This window comes from Pseudonaja textilis, chromosome 2, assembly GCF_049901715.1.
Source record: "Pseudonaja textilis isolate UNSWEBS1 chromosome 2, rPseTex1.2, whole genome shotgun sequence".
Taxonomy (NCBI): domain Eukaryota; kingdom Metazoa; phylum Chordata; class Lepidosauria; order Squamata; family Elapidae; genus Pseudonaja; species Pseudonaja textilis.
In genome coordinates this window covers 17,259,033-17,275,954 of record NC_141991.1, presented here as the reverse complement: position 1 = coordinate 17,275,954, position 16,922 = coordinate 17,259,033, and the positions used below count along the sequence as shown (strand labels likewise).

The window sequence follows — 16,922 nt, the reverse complement described above, 5'->3', positions numbered from 1 at the left end:
AGATAGATAGATATGGTGTTGATCTTTCTTTCATAAATCCATTCCTGGATAGGGAAGGGAGTAACTGAGAAGGAAGGAAGGAAGGAAGGAAGGAAGGAAGGAAGGTAGGAAGGAAGGAAGGAAGGAAGGAAGGAGAGAGGGAAGGAAGGAAGGGAGGGAGGGAGCGAGATAGATTACAGTGTTGATCTTTCTTTCAGAAATCCATTCCTGGATAAGGAAAGGAGTAACTGGGAAGGAAGGAAGGGAGGGAGGGAGGAGAGGAAAGGAAGGAAAGGAGGGAAGGAAGGAAGGAGGGAGGGAGGGAGGGAAGGAAGGAAGGAAAGAAGATAGATTACGGTGTTGATCTTTCTTTCACAAATCCATTCCTGGATAAGGAAGGGAGTAATTGGGAAGGAAGGAAGGAAGGAAGGAAGGAAGGAAGGAAGGAAGGAAGGAAGGAAGGAAGGAAGGAAGGAAGGAAGGAAGGAAGGAAGGAAGGAAGGAAGGAAGGAAGGAAGGAAGATTGCAATGTTGATCTTTCTTTCACAAATCCGGTCCAGGATAACGAGGTGGCAAAGAGGGTGTCCAACGGAGAAAGTGCAGAATAAAGGAAACCCATCTGCTTACCAGAAGGAATGGAGAATTGGGAGAGAAAGGAGAGGGGAGGCTCATCCTCCCCGTTGTTAATTCTGCAGTTTTCTAATCCCACTCCCACCCTCCGGTCTCTGCAGGGCCCATTAAGGAAAGCTCCTTATACTGGGGTGGGGAGTTGGATCAGAGCAGCTGGTAAGAGGATCGGTTATCTCTACAGCCTGGGAGCCTGGCTTAGGTGCTCTCAATCCCTGGCCGTATGTTGTCGGCTTGTTGGGGTCATGTTGGTGCCGGGTGGGGGAGAGAAGGCTTTTGTAGCAAGAGAAGGAACGTCAGCCCATCACATCCCTAGCTAGTATTTATCTTAACAAAAGCGGAATATTTGTATCTCAGACCTGGAATGATGGTGTTCTCTGAGCTTGCTTTGTTTTCTTACAGACCTTTCATTACCAAACTAGGTAACACCATCAAGTTTAGTAAGGAGTGGGATTTGCTCTCAGTTTACATTCTAATGGCTTTCCCTGTTGGTGCTGGTTGGAGTGGCGTTACAAGTTCCTTGATTGGGCTGTTTACTGTTGGCTTGGTTTGGCAGTTCCTTGATTGGTAAATTGTTTACTTGCTGGTTGTTGGCCTGATGTTAATCTTGGAGTTAATCTATGCTCATCTGGGTGCTGATTGATAGTGATCTTTGTTTTTGGCTTGTTGATTTATTCTTTGCAATATTTCTCTTTTCCCTTCTTATCTCACCAACGGCAAAGATTTCCCTTCTCTTATCCTATCACGGGCCTTTCCCCACGCAATTTCCACCTCACCGTGGCCCTAGTAGGGCCTTCTTTCTGACATGACCCCATGAAACTGACTTCATCTGGTCCACAGCCTGCTACGGATCCAAGCCAAGGCCATCCCGAGCTGAACTCACAATAGCCGTCTTCTCCTCCACTCTTCTAAAAATGCCCAAGGACCACCTGAAGGCATGTGAAATCTGATAGTTCAGGGGTGTCAAACTGCATTGGGATTTGGTTTGCCCTGGGGGGGGGGGGCTGGGCAGTGGGGGCCTGCTACAGGTTTGCACCGGTTTGAGAGAACTGGATGCTAAGTTTACCTCTGATTCGCCGAATTGGTAGTTCCGATGACTGGCTGGCCTCGCCCATCCCTCCCCTTCCCTCCCAGGAGCCCCAACAGGACCCTTTTTGAATCCCAGGTAAGTGTAGGGCTAGTGCAGAGGCTCAGGGACGGTGAAAAATGGGCCTCCTGGAGGCTCCGGAAAGCTGGAACTGGGCCTTTTTCTGGCCTCCAGAGCCCAGAGAAGGGGGGAACGGGCCTCCTGAGGCTCGAGGAAAGCCCCTGGAGCCCAGGGAGGGCAAAAATGGGCCTCCTGGAGGCTCCGGAAAGCTGGAACTGGGCCTTTTCTGGCCTCCAGAGCCCAGAGAAGGGGGAACAGGCCTCCTGAGGCTCGAGGAAAGCCCTGGAGCCCAGGGAGGGCGAAAAATGGGCCTCCTGGAGGCTCCGGAAAGCTGGAATGGGCCTTTTCTGGCCTCCAGAGCCCAGAAAGGGGGGAAGGGCCTCCTGAGGCTCGAGGAAAGCCCTGGAGCCCAGGGAGGGCGAAAAATGGGCCTCCTGGAGGCTCCGGAAAGCTGGAAATGGGCCTTTTCTGGCCTCCAGAGCCCAGAGAAGGGGGGAACGGGCCTCCAGAGGCTCGAGGAAAGCCCTGGAGCCGAGGGAGGGCGAAAAATGGGCCTCCCGGAGGTTTGGGAAGGCCAGAAACAGGCCCATTCGGAGCCCGGGAGGCTGTTTTCGCCCTCCTGGAGGCTCGAGGAAAGTGTCCGGAGCCTGGGGGGGCGGGGTAATGCACCCCCACCATAGAGCAGGAAGCCAACTAGGCCACGCCCACCATGGCCACACCCACCGAGCAACTGGGCAGAGAACCAGTTGCTAAAATTTTTGAAGCCTACCCCTGGCCTGGTCATTGTGGCCGACTGGGTGGGTGTGGCTGGGCTTGGGGCAACGGGGGCCAGTCCCTCGCTGTCTCTAGGACAGCCACACGGGACAACTCCACAGCCTCTCGAGGGCCAGATCCGGCCCGCGGGCCTCGTGTTTGACACGTCTGCGCTAGTTTTATTCCTTTTAATTTGGAGAAAAGTCAAGGAAAATGACTTGAAACAGAGACCATAGAGGGAGGAGAGCAACAGCAACAGTTTTGTGCCTGTGTTATGCACCGCTGGCCCACTCTTGAGGTGTTGTTTTCCGTGGAGATTTAAATATAAAAACTCCTCAAGGTTCATTTACTGAGTTACAATGGCAGCATCTTATGACCAATTTTCACACTTAACGGCCATTACAACATCCCCATGATCACAGGATCAAAATTGGGGCACTGGGCAACTGACATGTACTTATGACTGCTTGATTCCCTTAACAACTGCAGTGACTGGCTTAACAACCATAGCAAAAAAAAAAAAAGTTGTAAAATGGGGTGAAACTCACTGAAAAACCGCCTTGCTTAGCAAAGGAAATTTGGAGCTCAGTGGTGGTTGTAAGTCAAGGACTACCTGTAATAACGGCCATACTTTCCGACTTCTAAACCTTCTGTTTTATTTAAAGAGCACTTTTATGGTTTCAAGAAAGATTAATATCAGAGGAGTCATCGTACACTGGTTGGCCTTACTGCATGAATTGTATCTGGCTCATTTTGAATGGTTCCTTACTATGGTTTGGGGTGCCCAGACAGGCCGTCCTCGACTTATGACCACAGTTGAGCCCAAAATTTCTGTTGCTAAGTGAGACATTTGTAAAGTGAGTTTTGCCTCATTTTATGACCTTTCTTGCCACAGCCGTTAAGTAAATCACTGCAATTGCTAAGTTAGTGATATGGTTGTTAAGTGAAACAGGTTTTTCCGTTGACTTTGCTCATCAGAAGTTGCCAAAAGGGGGTCATGTGACTCTGGGACACAGCAAGGGTCGTAAGTATGAACTAGTTGCCAAGCGCCTGAATTTTGATCTCCTGACAGCAAGGATGCTGCAATGGTGGTAAGTGTGAAAAACAGTCATGAGGTGAATTTTGCCCCATTTGCCGCCGTTGTTAAGTGAGTCCATGTTAAGTCAGGGAGATGGTTGTTAAGTGAACCTGGCTTTCCCATTGACTTTGCTTGTCTGAAAGTTGCAAAAGGGGATCATATGACTCTCGTCATAAATAGGAATCAACTGCCAAGCATCCGAATTTTAATCGCACAACCATGGGAAAATGGCAATGGTCATAAGTATGAAACACGGCCGTACGCCACTTTTTTCAGGGGCATTGTAACTTGGAACAGTCACTAAAAATGAACTGCTGCAAATTGAGGACTGCCTGCATTGCATTTGTCCATTTTCAAAGGTTAGTACACAAAAATGTCCGCTACAACGTCCTGCCTATCAACGACTACTTCAGCTTCAACCACAATAACACATGGGCAAACAATAGATACAAACTCAGTGTAAATCTTTCCAAACCCGACTGCAGAAAATACGATTTCAGCAACAGAGGGGGTCAATGCCTGGAACTCACTACCCGACTCCCTTGTTCTGACCAAGGCTTCCTGAGACCATAATTAAGCATACACTTAGTCCAAACAACTCTTGTTTTATTTCAGCGCTAGGAATTATTTTCATTCCCAGACCGTAATGAGTCCCAAACAGTCCCTCGAGATAAGCACCCACCTTTATCTCCTTTGAATTGCCAACAACTAAAGTGCCAAATGAACTGTAAAAAAACAAGCGAAGTACAAAGTCCACAGAGCTTCAAGGTTTAATCTGAACAGAGCAAACGACTTTGTTTCCTGCAAAGGTTTCTCTACCTTTGCACTCCTTCATACCTTAGGGGAGGGGCAATCACCTCCCAGCCTTCCTCCCGAGTCGACCCTTTTGTCTCAGCTGCTCTCGCCTTCTGGCAGCTCTGTGCACATGCACACTGGGATCAGGCTCCCCTGGTTCCTCTGCCTCCTGCTGCCAGACTCTGGAGGCTCCAGTGTCAGCACCCCACTCCCAGATGGTCCTGGCCCCATCTCTGCATTGAATGCAGGATTCTTGTCCGAGTTCTCCCCAGACTCCCGGACTGGTCCCTGTTCCTCCCCACTGTCCAATTCCACTGCCATCTGCACAGGCTGCCAGCAAACCACAACAACTCTGTCGTTACATCCTCAAACCCCCAAAACTTTAACCTTAAACTGTCTACCGTGGACCTCACTCCATTCCTAAGAGGTCTGTAAGGGGGCGTGCATAAGCGCACCAGTGTGCCTACCGACCCTGTCCTACAGTTCCCATTGATTCGTACTCGTTTATTATGTATATACTTATACCCATTTATACTTGTATGTTTATATGTTATGTTCATACTTATACTTGTTTTTCTCATACATGCTTGACAAACTAAACTAAATAAATAAATATAAATAAATATTATTTCCATGCCATGGAGAAACTTCACCTGCTGGATCCTGCAGTCCATTTTTTTCCCCAAAGGTGCTTTTTCAAAGCACAACTGGACTTTGTTTTTACTTGAAGACATTTCACTTCTCATCCAAGAAGCTTCTTTGGATCAAGGAAAAACCAAGAAAGTCTAGTTGCCTTTTGAAAAAGCACCTATGGGACAACTGTGACCTGGATGACTGAGAATCTCCATAGACATTCAGTCCAAATTGCTAAGTGTTCTTTCTTTCTTTCTTTCTTTCTTTCTTTCTTTCTTTCTTTCTTTCTTTCTTTCTTTCTTTCTTTCTTTCTTTCTTTCTCTTTCTTTCTTTCTTTCTTTCTTTCTTTCTTTCTTTCTTTTTCTTTCTTTCTTTCTTTCTTTCTTTCTTTTCCTCTTCCTTCCTTCCTTCCTTCCTTCCTTCCTTCCTTCCTTCCTTCCTTCCTTCCTTTCTTTTTCTTTTCTTTCTTTTTGCCTGATCTGATGGCACTCCACAAAATAAACCCTTCCAGCTCAAGGCTTTTTGCTTTAATTAGCTATTTTTTGCTGGCCTACTTTCCTGTTATTTAAAGGCATGGCACTCATCCATTCTGCCAGGTCCTAATCTCAGATGTCAGCTTCCCAATTTGCAACTGCAGGCCTATTGATCCAGCAAGTTGGAAAGGAATAGAAGGCAATCTAAATTAATTTCCCACAGAGAAAACAGGAACACTTTCCCCTTTTAAACTCTTCCAGTAGAAATCCTCCATGTGCAGTCTGGGTTAGAGCATTTTCCCAGGCTGGATGGCAAAAACCCAGCACAATTTTCAAAATGAGATTTGCAGAGATCCAAAGACGATACAGGAGAACTTGTAAATCAAACGTTGTAGGAAAAATCCCCCGTAAGAAACAGAGTGCATCTTGACTTCTTATCTCAATTATTTCCAGAGTAGCTCAATACCCGTGCTTCGCTATGAAACTATGTGGTCGGGCTTAGTTTTTGAGGAGGAAAATAAGGAAAAACTACTTCTGCCTCTGCCTACCAGCATCCATCGGTATTCATCTGGCTAGTGTCCTGTCAGTGTGAGAGAGAGTTGAGGGCTGTTTGGAAAGTGAACCAGTATTTGATGTGGGAGCAAAGAACCTGGGTGTGGCTTAGCTCAACTGTTCTGTACTAAAGCTGATTGCTTCTGTGAAACTGAAACTCCTCTCCTCTGCTTGTGTTTTGCATTTGGAACAGATTTCTTTTCAGGTGGGGAGGGGAGTAGAATCTTTAGCAGCAAAGTGTGTTAATAATAATATAGGAAATACTAACGCTCTGATGGTCCTGTCGAAAAATCCTTTCTTAGTGAGCACCTAGAAGCCAAGAGGAACATACGTGCCACATTTCAAGTTTGTAGGCTTTACGGTTCTGGAGATTTTGTGATGATGCGTGAGTGGTCTTTCACTTTTATATATATAGATTTGACCTGGAACTCAAAACCTTAAAAATTACATCCTGGTAATACTCCTTGACTTACGACCACAACATTTCTGTTGCCAAGCAAGATCGTTTTGAAGTGAGTTTCGCCTCGTTTTACAACCTTTTCTTGCCACGGTTGTTGTGAGAATCACTGCCGTTGTAAAATTAACATGGCTGTTAGGGTGAACCTGGTTTCCACATTGTCAGATGGTCGCACAAGGTGATCACGTGACCCCCCAGGACACTGCAACTGTCATAAATATGAGTCACTTGCCAAGCATCCAAATTCTGATCACAGGAAGGCTGCAATGGTCGTAAGTGTAAAAAATGATTATAAATCACATTTTTTTCAGTCTTTGTAACTTCAAACGGTCAATAAAGGAGGGTCGTAAATCAAGAACTATCTGCAGTCCAGTCCCCCTTTGATCTCTTGCCACCCCATCTCTAGATGTTGGTGGCCACTTTGAGATGTTCTCATTTCTCTTGCTAGTCCCAAAGTTGTTTTTTCAGCAGACAACTTATTTTTTCTTTGAAGACTTTCGCTTCTCTTCCAAGACTGGATGATGGGGAATGGAAGGATTTATATCCCTTTGCCATTTGCATCCTTTTAGAAAGTCATTGAGGCCTTTTGGAGGTTTATCTGAGTCCTCAGGTTCACCTGAGTAGTGCTCCTGGTCCCTGAAGTCTGCAATTTATTTATTTTTGGGAAAATCCATTCCGACTCCCATGTGTTCATCCCAAATCGTATAGCTAAAAGTCCTGAGGACACAGATAAACCTCCAAGTGCTTCAACGACCCTCTCAAAGGATGCAAATCACCAGCTGTCTGCAAGGAATATAAATCCTTCCATTCATTTATTTATTTTATTTAGTTTAGTTTGTCAAGCATGTATGAGAAAAAAAGAATAAGTATGAACATAACCAGAGGTGGTATTCAGCAGGTTCTGACCAGTTCTGAAGAACTGGTAGTGGAAATTTTGAGTAGTTTGGAGAACCGGCAAATACCACCTCTGACTGGAGATTTTGCAATATCCTTCCCCTGCCGAACCGGTAGTAAAATTTTTTGAATAACATATAACATATAAGAATAAACGGGTATAAGTATATACATAATAAATGACTACAAATCAATGGGAACTGTAGGACAGGGACGGTAGGCACACTGGTATACTTATGCAGGCCCCCTTACAGGCCTCTTAGGAATGGAGTGAGATCCACAGTAGACAGTTTAAGGTTAAAGGTTTTTTTGGCGGGGTGGTGGTTTCCCCACTATCCTGTCAGACCTGAAGAAGCTTCTTGGATGAGAAGCGAAACGTCTTCAAAAGAAAAAAACAAACAAACAGAAAATCCAGTTGCCTCTTGGAAAAAGCACCTTTGGCACAACCATGACCTGGATGACTTGAGAATCTCCACAGAATTTCTCTTGTTTGGTTTTGCTTCTCTTCCAGAAAATGAAGCTCCCCCACCCATCCTGATTCCCATACCCCATTATTCCAACCCTGGCCCCCTTATTGCTGATTGCTTATTGTACACTATGATTCTTGACGGATGTATGAGAACAAACGCTCCAAAGACAAATTCCTTGTGTGTCCAATCACACTTGGCCCATAAAGAATTCTACTCTACTCTACTCCACTCCACTCCACTCCACTCATATTTCATTTCTATTCTATTCTATTCTATTCTATTCTATTCTATTCTATTCTATTTCTATTCTATTCTATTCTATTCTATTCTATTCTATTCTATTCTATTCTACTCTACTCCATTCCATTCCACTCCACTCCATTCCACTCCTATTTCATTCCTGTTCTATTCTATTCTATTCTATTCTATTCTATTCTATTCTATTCTATTCTATTCCAGTCCTATTTCATTCCTATTCTGTTCTATTCTAATTCTATTCTAGTTCTATACTATTCTATTCCTATTTCTATTTCTCCTCCTCCTCCTCACCCACCCACCCCTCCCCACTTACGTGTCCGACTCGCCTTCTTCACCAGGGCAGCTCCGCGTCCCCCGTCCTCCTCCACCTCCGCCTCCGCCTCCTCTGCTCCTCCGTCTTCGGTTTGGAGGAGGGCAATGCTCAACCCGGCCACTAGGCGGGGGAAACTTAAAAAGCCCCCGCACGGCTCTGCCACTCGCTGGAGAGCTTGCAGGACCCCGGCTGGGATCTCTTGGTCCTCTTGGGGGGCCACCACCCCGCAGCCGCCCCGACCCCAGCGGCTCTCGATTTCCGAGATGTGGACGGTCCCCCGGCGTTGATCGTCCAGAATTTCGAAGAGGACCCGGAGACTCCGGAGGAAGGGGCGAGGCAGGCGGGGGCCCCTGGGAGGAGGAGGAGGGTCTTCTGCGATGGGGGGAAGAGAAGGGGTCGCCAGTCCCTCAGAATTCATCGGAACGGCGTGGGGGGGGGGCGGGCTTAGATTTGGGGGGGCGAGGGGCGAAGACAAAGTTGGAAGTTCTTGGGACGAGGCTGAAAAGCTCTTTTTTTTGTCTTTTTCTTTTTTGGGGACGGGAGGAAGGATGTGCAAATATTTCTCCTCGGGCAAAGAAGCGGAATCGGCGTTGGGAAGGACGCCGCCGAACTGGATGGTCGGGGCAGAAGAACCAAAGCTCTCCCGCTTCTCCCTCCCTCCCTCTCTCTTTTTTTTCCCCCCACCCGTCCGCCGCGGCAGTCAGACGGGAAGATCTCTGGTTTGACCCCAGTCGAAAAATCCTTGATGGGATTGGGTCACCTGACCCTCTCGGATAATCACCCTGGATGCCAGACGATTAGCAGCTCTGCTAATGGGGTGGAGTCCTCTCTCTCTCTGGGGAGGGGAAGGGAAGGGGGAGAGAGTGGATCGCCTTCTGTGCTTGGAAGTTGTTACCCGAAGGGTAAGATCAGTCGCCTCTTTTCTTCCCTTCCTCTTCTTCCCCCCTCCCCTTCTCTTACGACTTCCAGAATAATAGAGGTGGAAAGGGACTTTGGAGGTCTTCTAGTCCCAACCCCCTTGCTCGACCTCTTCTTAAAAGAGGAAGTATGGAGTCTGTCATCTGCACTTCTATAACCGCCTGGTTTGGTTTTGCCAACCCAACAGGGCAGACACAGACTTCAGAGAGTAATGAGGACTGAACGGACACCTAACATCAAAAAGGTCCTCAAAAGAGCACAACCAAGAAGGTTCTTGGTGCACCAACTCAGAAAGCTGCTGATACAGTTCTACGGAGGAATTATTGAGAATTATTGAGTTACCGTCTGGTTTGGTTCTGCAACCCAACAGGACAGACACAGACTTCGGAGGATAATTAGGACTGCAGAAAAAACAATTATTACCAACTTGCCTTCCATCGAGGACCTGTCTATTGCACGAGTCAAAAAGAAGGCTGTGAAAATATTTACAGACCCCTCCCATCCCAGACATAAACTGTTTCAACTCCTACCCTCAAAAGATGCTATAGAGCACTGCACACCAGAACAACTAGACACAAGAACAGTTTTTCCCCAAAAGCCATCACCCTGCTAAACAAATAATTCCCTCAACACTGTCCAACTATTTACAAAGTCTGCACTACTATTACTGTTAATCTTGTCATCACTCCTTATCACCCATCCCCTCCCACTTGTGACTGTATGACTGTAACTTTGTCGCTTTTATACTTATGATTTATATTGACTCTTTTCTTTTATGTATACTGAGAGCATTTACACCAAGATAAATTCCTTATGTGTCCAATCACACCTGGCCAATAAAGTAAAGTATTCTATTCTATAAAGTTGTACTCAGTTAAACACTGATTTGCCTCACAAGTGTATACCTATCAGTAACTTATTAGAAACACCTTATCACTAAGTAAACATATTAAACACTTCCTGAAGAAAGGTATTGATTCTTGCTGGGTTTCTCAAGACAGCTAGGTCACCCAGTACTCAATTCTTTTACTTCCATACTACTACACATACATTTAATATCCACTGCCCATTTTTATTTTTGGGTAGAAGGATTTTCAACTGTGGGCTTCTGTCTCAGAGGCTTTAAATGCCACTCATTAAAGCATTACATGCAGTCCTTCTTTAGTGACTGCCTTGTTTAGTGACCTTTCACAATGATGACAGTGATAAAAAAGTAACTTTAGAACCAATATTTGAATTTACTTCACTAACCTATAAAGGAAAGGAAAGCTGAGGTGAGTTCATAAACACAGTTGTGGTTTTTCTTCATGACCAAGATCCTGGCCCCAATTGTTACACTTAAAGCATTACTTTTTACCCTGACACCAGGCATTTATAACAATTTTTAAATTTTTAAATTATTTTTATTATATATGCATATTTGTAAACTGCTTAGTTTTTTTTCCAACAAATATATATGAATGGCAGCATATCAATCTTGATTATAAAGAAATATGTGCTATTAAAAATGCTGTGTTTTACTCATAAATTATAGGAGTGGGCTATTTGCTTACCTGCAAGATTGTGTCCAGAGGTTACCATATTTCTCTGAAATTCTGTTTAAATTTTTCCTGATGTCTTTTTCTTTTATAATGTAGGAAAACTGTATTAACACACAGCCTCTAGAACAGTATCAACCTTGTTAACTTTAAGATCCGTGGACTTCAACTCCCAGAATTCCTTAGCCAATACTGAATTTCCAGTAATTCTGGGAGTTGAAGTCCACGTATACCTGTGGTGGGATTCAAAAATACCGGTTCTGTGGGCATGGCTTGGTGGGCGTGGCTTGGTGGGTGTGGTGGGGAAGGATACTGGAAATACTGTAAAATCTCCATTTCCACCCCACTCCAGGGGAAGGATTTTGCTAAATCCCTATTCCCTCCCCACCCCACTAGCCTGCTTTCCAGCTCCGTTCTCCTGTGCAGGGCAACAAAAGAAGGCCCAGCCAATCAGCTGGGACTCAGGAGGCAGAGAATAGATGGGGGGCGGGGCAAGTCAGAGGTAGGATTTGCCGGTTCTCCAAACGCTTCAAAATTTCCACTACCGGTTCTCCAGAATTGGTCAGAACCTGCTGAATACCACCTCTGACGTATATCTGCTCTAACAGACACTCCCCATGTATATTATTAAAGTATTTATGCTATCCTTCCAACAGCTGTTCAAGATATTGTTTTTCTCCCAAAATTCTAAGAGTTGATATTATGCATTCTATTTTTGTTTTTTAATACACTGTGACTTTTGTATTATGCTAAGTTAAATAGATACAACAGTCATACATGACATCAAATCACACCCCTAATGTCATCCCTTCTTGCCTTCTCCACCCTGGGGCATTCGATTGCAACATCCGTCATGCCCAACCACATGGGAATAGAATCGGAGTTGTTTCTTGCTTGGTTCAAAGCATCTTCTCAGGATCACGTAGAAGTATCTTCCTCTTCTGGAATATAAAGGATTGATCTGGCATGAGGAAAATGACAACCTCTTTTGTTCTTCATTCTCTTGAAGTCCACTTCTGATATAAATATCTATCATATTTTCTACTGCGTCCCTCCAAAGACATTCCAATCTGTTGAGAAGGCAAGGGAAAAAATAAACCTGGGTGTGTAGCATGTGCTTTCTTAGGAGTGTATGTACTTAGCCAGAAAAAAAGAAATTGAGTTTCACAGATACATAGGCTTCCATTCTTAGCTACAGGAATGGATGACAAGGTACCAAAAACATCTGTTGTGGTGTCATTTGGTCATGCCATGAGGTCACAGGAAAGTTCCTAAAGGTCAGAGCTTGTGTTGTGATACTACAATGCACAATTTCTCAGTTGCCTCCTTGCCCACCATGTATCTACCCCTGTATAGAGGCATATGGATAGAGATGGTCATGTTGATACTGTCAAGGTATCTACCACTGATTCAGTAGACTTGGTGAATTTCCTCTTCACTGGATTATTTGCCTGTTCTAGAAATACAAATATTAATTACAGGAAAGGACTGATTTAAATGTTTTAAAAGCAAAAGGCAGGGGAGAAGATGACCAGAAGTGTTGAAATAATAGAGCAAAGGTATCAAACTCACGTCATCATGTTGTCGTCATGTGACGTATCACAACTTTTTTCCCCCTTCGCTAAAATAGGGGTGGATGTGAAAGCACGTGATGCATCTGGCCCGCAGTCTGAGAGCTTGACATCCCTGTAATAGAGTCTGGCCAGTTGGTCACCAGCATCTTTGTCACATTTTGGGGGTTCTGCCCAAAGCGATGCCTTCATTTGAATCACAATGACCAAGTTCACACAACATACCAAACAGCAATTGAGTAAGCCATAATCCATAAGACGAAATGAAGATTTAGAGAGTCCAGTTTGTCTCCCCTGGATGCTACTATGGCTTCAAAGTTTTTTAGGATGAAAAGGAGGAAGAGGCCTTGAGTCATTGGAGTCAGGTTGCATATTAATTTAAAACACGATAGTAATGATGGCGAAGAAGATGGACGATGATGCAATCATTCATCACCCAGTTCTGAAAATGCAATATTCTGCTTTCATGTAAATCTCTCCTTCCTTAAGTAAAACCGACAACTCTCTTGGGAGGTGGAAAGTGCATGCAGAAAGAAAGCAAATAGTTTTATCCTGTGTTAATATCTGAAAAATGATTTTTTGCAAGGTATGTAGTTTAAAAAGGATCAAGATACAGTAAGTCCGATTTGCTATCTTTGAAAGTAAATAAAATTAGCTAAGTTCTCTCAGAAGATGGCAGTGTCTAGCCAAATTTGAGCACCTTTCAGCCAAGTTCAACTCTTGAGAACCATTTTGATCTAGTCGCTAAGATTCCAGGCTAGAATCCAGGAGGTGGTGAGTTCTAGTCCCACCTTAGCAATGAGAGCCAGCCAGTCATTTTCTCGTAGCCCAACCCACATCACAGGGTTATCGTGGGGAAAATCGGAGGAGGAAGAAAGATTAGATGTGCTCACTACCACTATAAAAAGTAATAAAGGTGGGGATTTTAAAAAAGAAACCTTTAAAAAAAACCCAGACTTGCTTCATTCTTGGATAAGAGATCCCCACAAGAACTTGTACATAGGATGGAAATGGCAAATCACATTTTGACACATTCTGTCTTTTGTCTAAGTATATCCATTTAGCATGGCCGCACTACTTTTATCGTTCTCATCTGTTCCATTACCTTCTCTATTGGGATCATTATTAGGATTATTATCCTTTTGGGTAATAGGGACATGGTGGCTCAGTGGCTAAGACGCTGAGCTTGTCGATCGAAAGGTCAGCAGTTCGGCGGTTCGAATCCCTAGTGCTGCGTAACGGAGTGAGCTCCCATTACTTGTCCCAGCTTCTGCCAACCTAGCAGTTCGAAAGCATGTAAAAATGCAAGTAGAAAAATAGGGACCGTCCTTTGGTGGACGGTAACAGTGCCCCATGTGCCTTAAGTGTTTAATCATGCCAGCCACATGACCACAGAGATGTCTTCAGACCATGCTGGCTCTTCGGTTTTGTTAACAGAGATGAGCACCACCCCCTAGAGCCGGGAACGACTAGCACATATGTGTGAGGGGAACCTTTACCTTTATCTTTATCCTTTTGTATTATTATTATTATTACTTTGTTGTTTTGCATGCACATTGAGAGTTTATGCACCGCACCGGGTACAAACTCCTTGTATGTGTAATCTCACTTCGCCAATAAAGTATTTATTTGTCTTTCTCCAGACAAGTCTACAGGGGCATCTCAAAGGATGCTGTTAGGAATGATAGTCACCTAACAGTTGGGTTGGAAATATATAAACCAGGATAGTCATTTAATACTGTATCTTTAAGAGAATGCTGTAAGTGTGATTGGCTGAGGTTCCTCCAATGGTCATAAGATGGAGTCAGAAAACTGGTTTGTTTTCTTTGCATTTCCTGTTTTGTCATATTGCCTGATTGGTGTTCTGCTCGGATTGCTGTGAGTCTTGCAACTGTTAGCAAACTCCGTTTACTGAACTTTGTTTATGATACTTGACTTTGTTTTTGGATTATCCCTGGACTGATACTAAGTGCTTTAACCATGTATGATTTGGACTGTTACTATTCAGTGTCTCTGTGTGCTAGCTGTATGTTATTCATCACCACTCTCACTACGTTTCCCTGAGTGCACTCGTTCATCAACAGATGCCTTTACTTATTTAAGCTGTAATTTAGCAAGATGTTGAAAGCCAGCTAGCATCTTTATTTAACTCAAGCCAGAGAGCTAGCAGTTCCTGTTTATGTCTGTATTTATTGACTTATCAAATTTATATAGCCATCCATCTCACATGATTTTGGGCGGGGAGCAATAAAGTCAACCATCAGAACAGTCTTGAATAACCAGTTAAAACAAACACAAATCTAAAGAAAATCATTAGAGAATACATCAGAATCTCACACCTATGGGTAATCCTCAGGTTATTTCACTCAAGGGAACTCACGTAGGGATTCTACATTTCTATAATACAACCTAACTCACGACGGGCTCTGCTCCTAGGGGATTTGGCCTCCATGCTAGAGAATTGCTCCTTGAGAACAACAGTGGTCTGCTTTTTGAAAGCAACATCTGGTCTGAAGTGTGCTCAAGCTGTGAAAAGGAGCTACTCAGAGGAAGCACATGACTTCCTTCCTGAGAGAGCTATCGAGTGTGTTTTGTGTTAAAACAGCATCTGATAACTGTTATGGCTTTTTATGGTTTGGAACCAGAAAGGCTGCCTCTCTCTCTCCCCCCCTCCTTCTCTCCCTCTCCCCCCTCCCTCCCTCTCCCTCTTCCTCTCTCTCCCTCCCTCTCTCTCTCTCTGATCTGCCTCAGATCTCAGATTTCCCTCCCCTCCAGTGCTCCTGTGTTCACAGCCTAAGCAAAAGGCAATGGGTAAGGAACATTTCTGGTTTGAATGAATGAATGAATTCTTTATCGGCCAAGTATGATTAGAAACACAAGGAATTCGTCTTGGTGCAAATGCTCTCAGTGTGCATAAAAAGAAAGGATACATTTGTCAAGAATCATAAGGTACAACACTTAATGATAGTCCTAGGGTACAAATAGGTGATCAAATCATACTAGGAAACAATCAACATAAATCATAAGGATACATTTATCGGAGCTCTTGGTAACAACCATATTATTTTGGGCACTGCCTGCTTAGGATTGGTTGGTTTCTTGAGCTTTACACAACTGCTTTGCCTGTCAAGGTGACTTTCTCTGCTGCCAAAGAACTGTGGAAATGACAGGCCAGCACATCTGGAGGGAACTAGGTTGCAGATGTTTCCTGCCAGCTGTTTCAAGGCCAGTGGATGCAATTTCTGCATTTAAACAATGTATGTTTTTAAAATAAAAAAAATACATATCAATGCATCCCTGAAAGGAAAGAGACGACTCACCCAACACGCTTGTTATGACAAACATTTATGGGTCTCGCCCACTATATCAACTGTTTTTCAGTATGAAATTGGTCTCCCTCTGTTCGTACCCTATTTGTTCTTCCATAGAGATTCTCAGTCATCCAGGTCATGGTTATCCCAAACATACTTTTTTTCATGAGGCAACTGGACTTTCTGGTTTTTCTTTGAAGACGTTTCACTTCTTGTCCAAGAAGCTTCTTCAGCTCTGACAGGATGGTGGGGAATGGAAGGATTTATATGCCTTGCAGGCAACTGGTCATTTGCATCCTTTTAGAGGGTTGTTGAAGCACTTGGATGTTTATCTGTGTTCATTCCCCACCATCCAGTCAGAGCTGAAGAAGCTTCTTGGATGCGAAGCAAAGCGTCTTCAAAGAAAAATCAAGAAAGTCCAGCAGCTTCCTGAAAAAGTGCCTTTGGGACGTGTTTGTTCTTCTTTTTCTCTTGATTTTTTTTTCATTTTTTCATGACTGGAGAGGCAGGAAGGGTTGGGGGAGTGGGTGGCAGAAATCACAGAAGCTGGAAAAGCATCAGAAATGTGTGAGGGGGAAAAAAATAAAATTTTATTAGAATTTTTTTAGAACTGGAAGAGTTGAAGTCCACCAGTCTTAAAATTGCCAAGGTTGGACACCCCTGTTTTAAATCTAGATTATGAGCCCTTGGAGAAACCGTTGCAACAACCTCTGTTCCCTCTTTTTTGTGTAGCTTGTCACCCTGATCAAGACTTGTCAGATACAATGTGGTATATAAATGTAAGTGCTTTATAAGTTTAAATGTTTCAACTGAAGACGAGGGTTGTGCCCACAAAATAAATATGAGGGATTATTCTGGAGGAGGATGTGCCAGAAAAGGTTTAATTCCAATGATACTATTTCTTCCCCATCTGGTATCTGCCAGGTGCCATTGGAGTAGAATTGTTTAAAAATTCAAAATTCCTTTATATGCATACCAACCTGTGCACTATAACAATAGAAGCCTGGGACAACCTTAATGGAGTTGAACAAGTGTGACTATGTGATCAAAAGCCCAATGCTTTCTAATGTGCATTATGATACACCTACAGGTAAGCCCTCCACTTATGTTCACAACGGAGCCCTGAATTTTGATCGTAAGTCACTGCAGTCTTAA

At 44.0% G+C, this 16,922-nt stretch overlaps 1 protein-coding gene across 4 annotated transcripts in view; it reads right to left on the bottom strand.

The window, feature by feature from the left end:
- The window catches only part of SAPCD1 (suppressor APC domain containing 1), a 31,439-nt gene extending 22,185 nt beyond the window's left edge, over window positions 1-9,254 (bottom strand). For 2 of the 4 annotated variants that reach the window (XM_087923356.1, XM_087923357.1), the window contains exon 1: window positions 8,430-9,252. In XM_087923356.1, coding sequence (XP_087779482.1) covers window positions 8,430-8,847 — 418 coding nt within the window. In that variant the 5' untranslated portion in view covers window positions 8,848-9,252. Of the gene's footprint in view, window positions 1-8,429 lie in introns of all 4 variants that reach the window. The other 2 variants (XM_087923358.1, XM_026720429.2) reach the window with 2 other exon arrangements.
- Window positions 9,255-16,922: the final 7,668 nt, after the last annotated feature.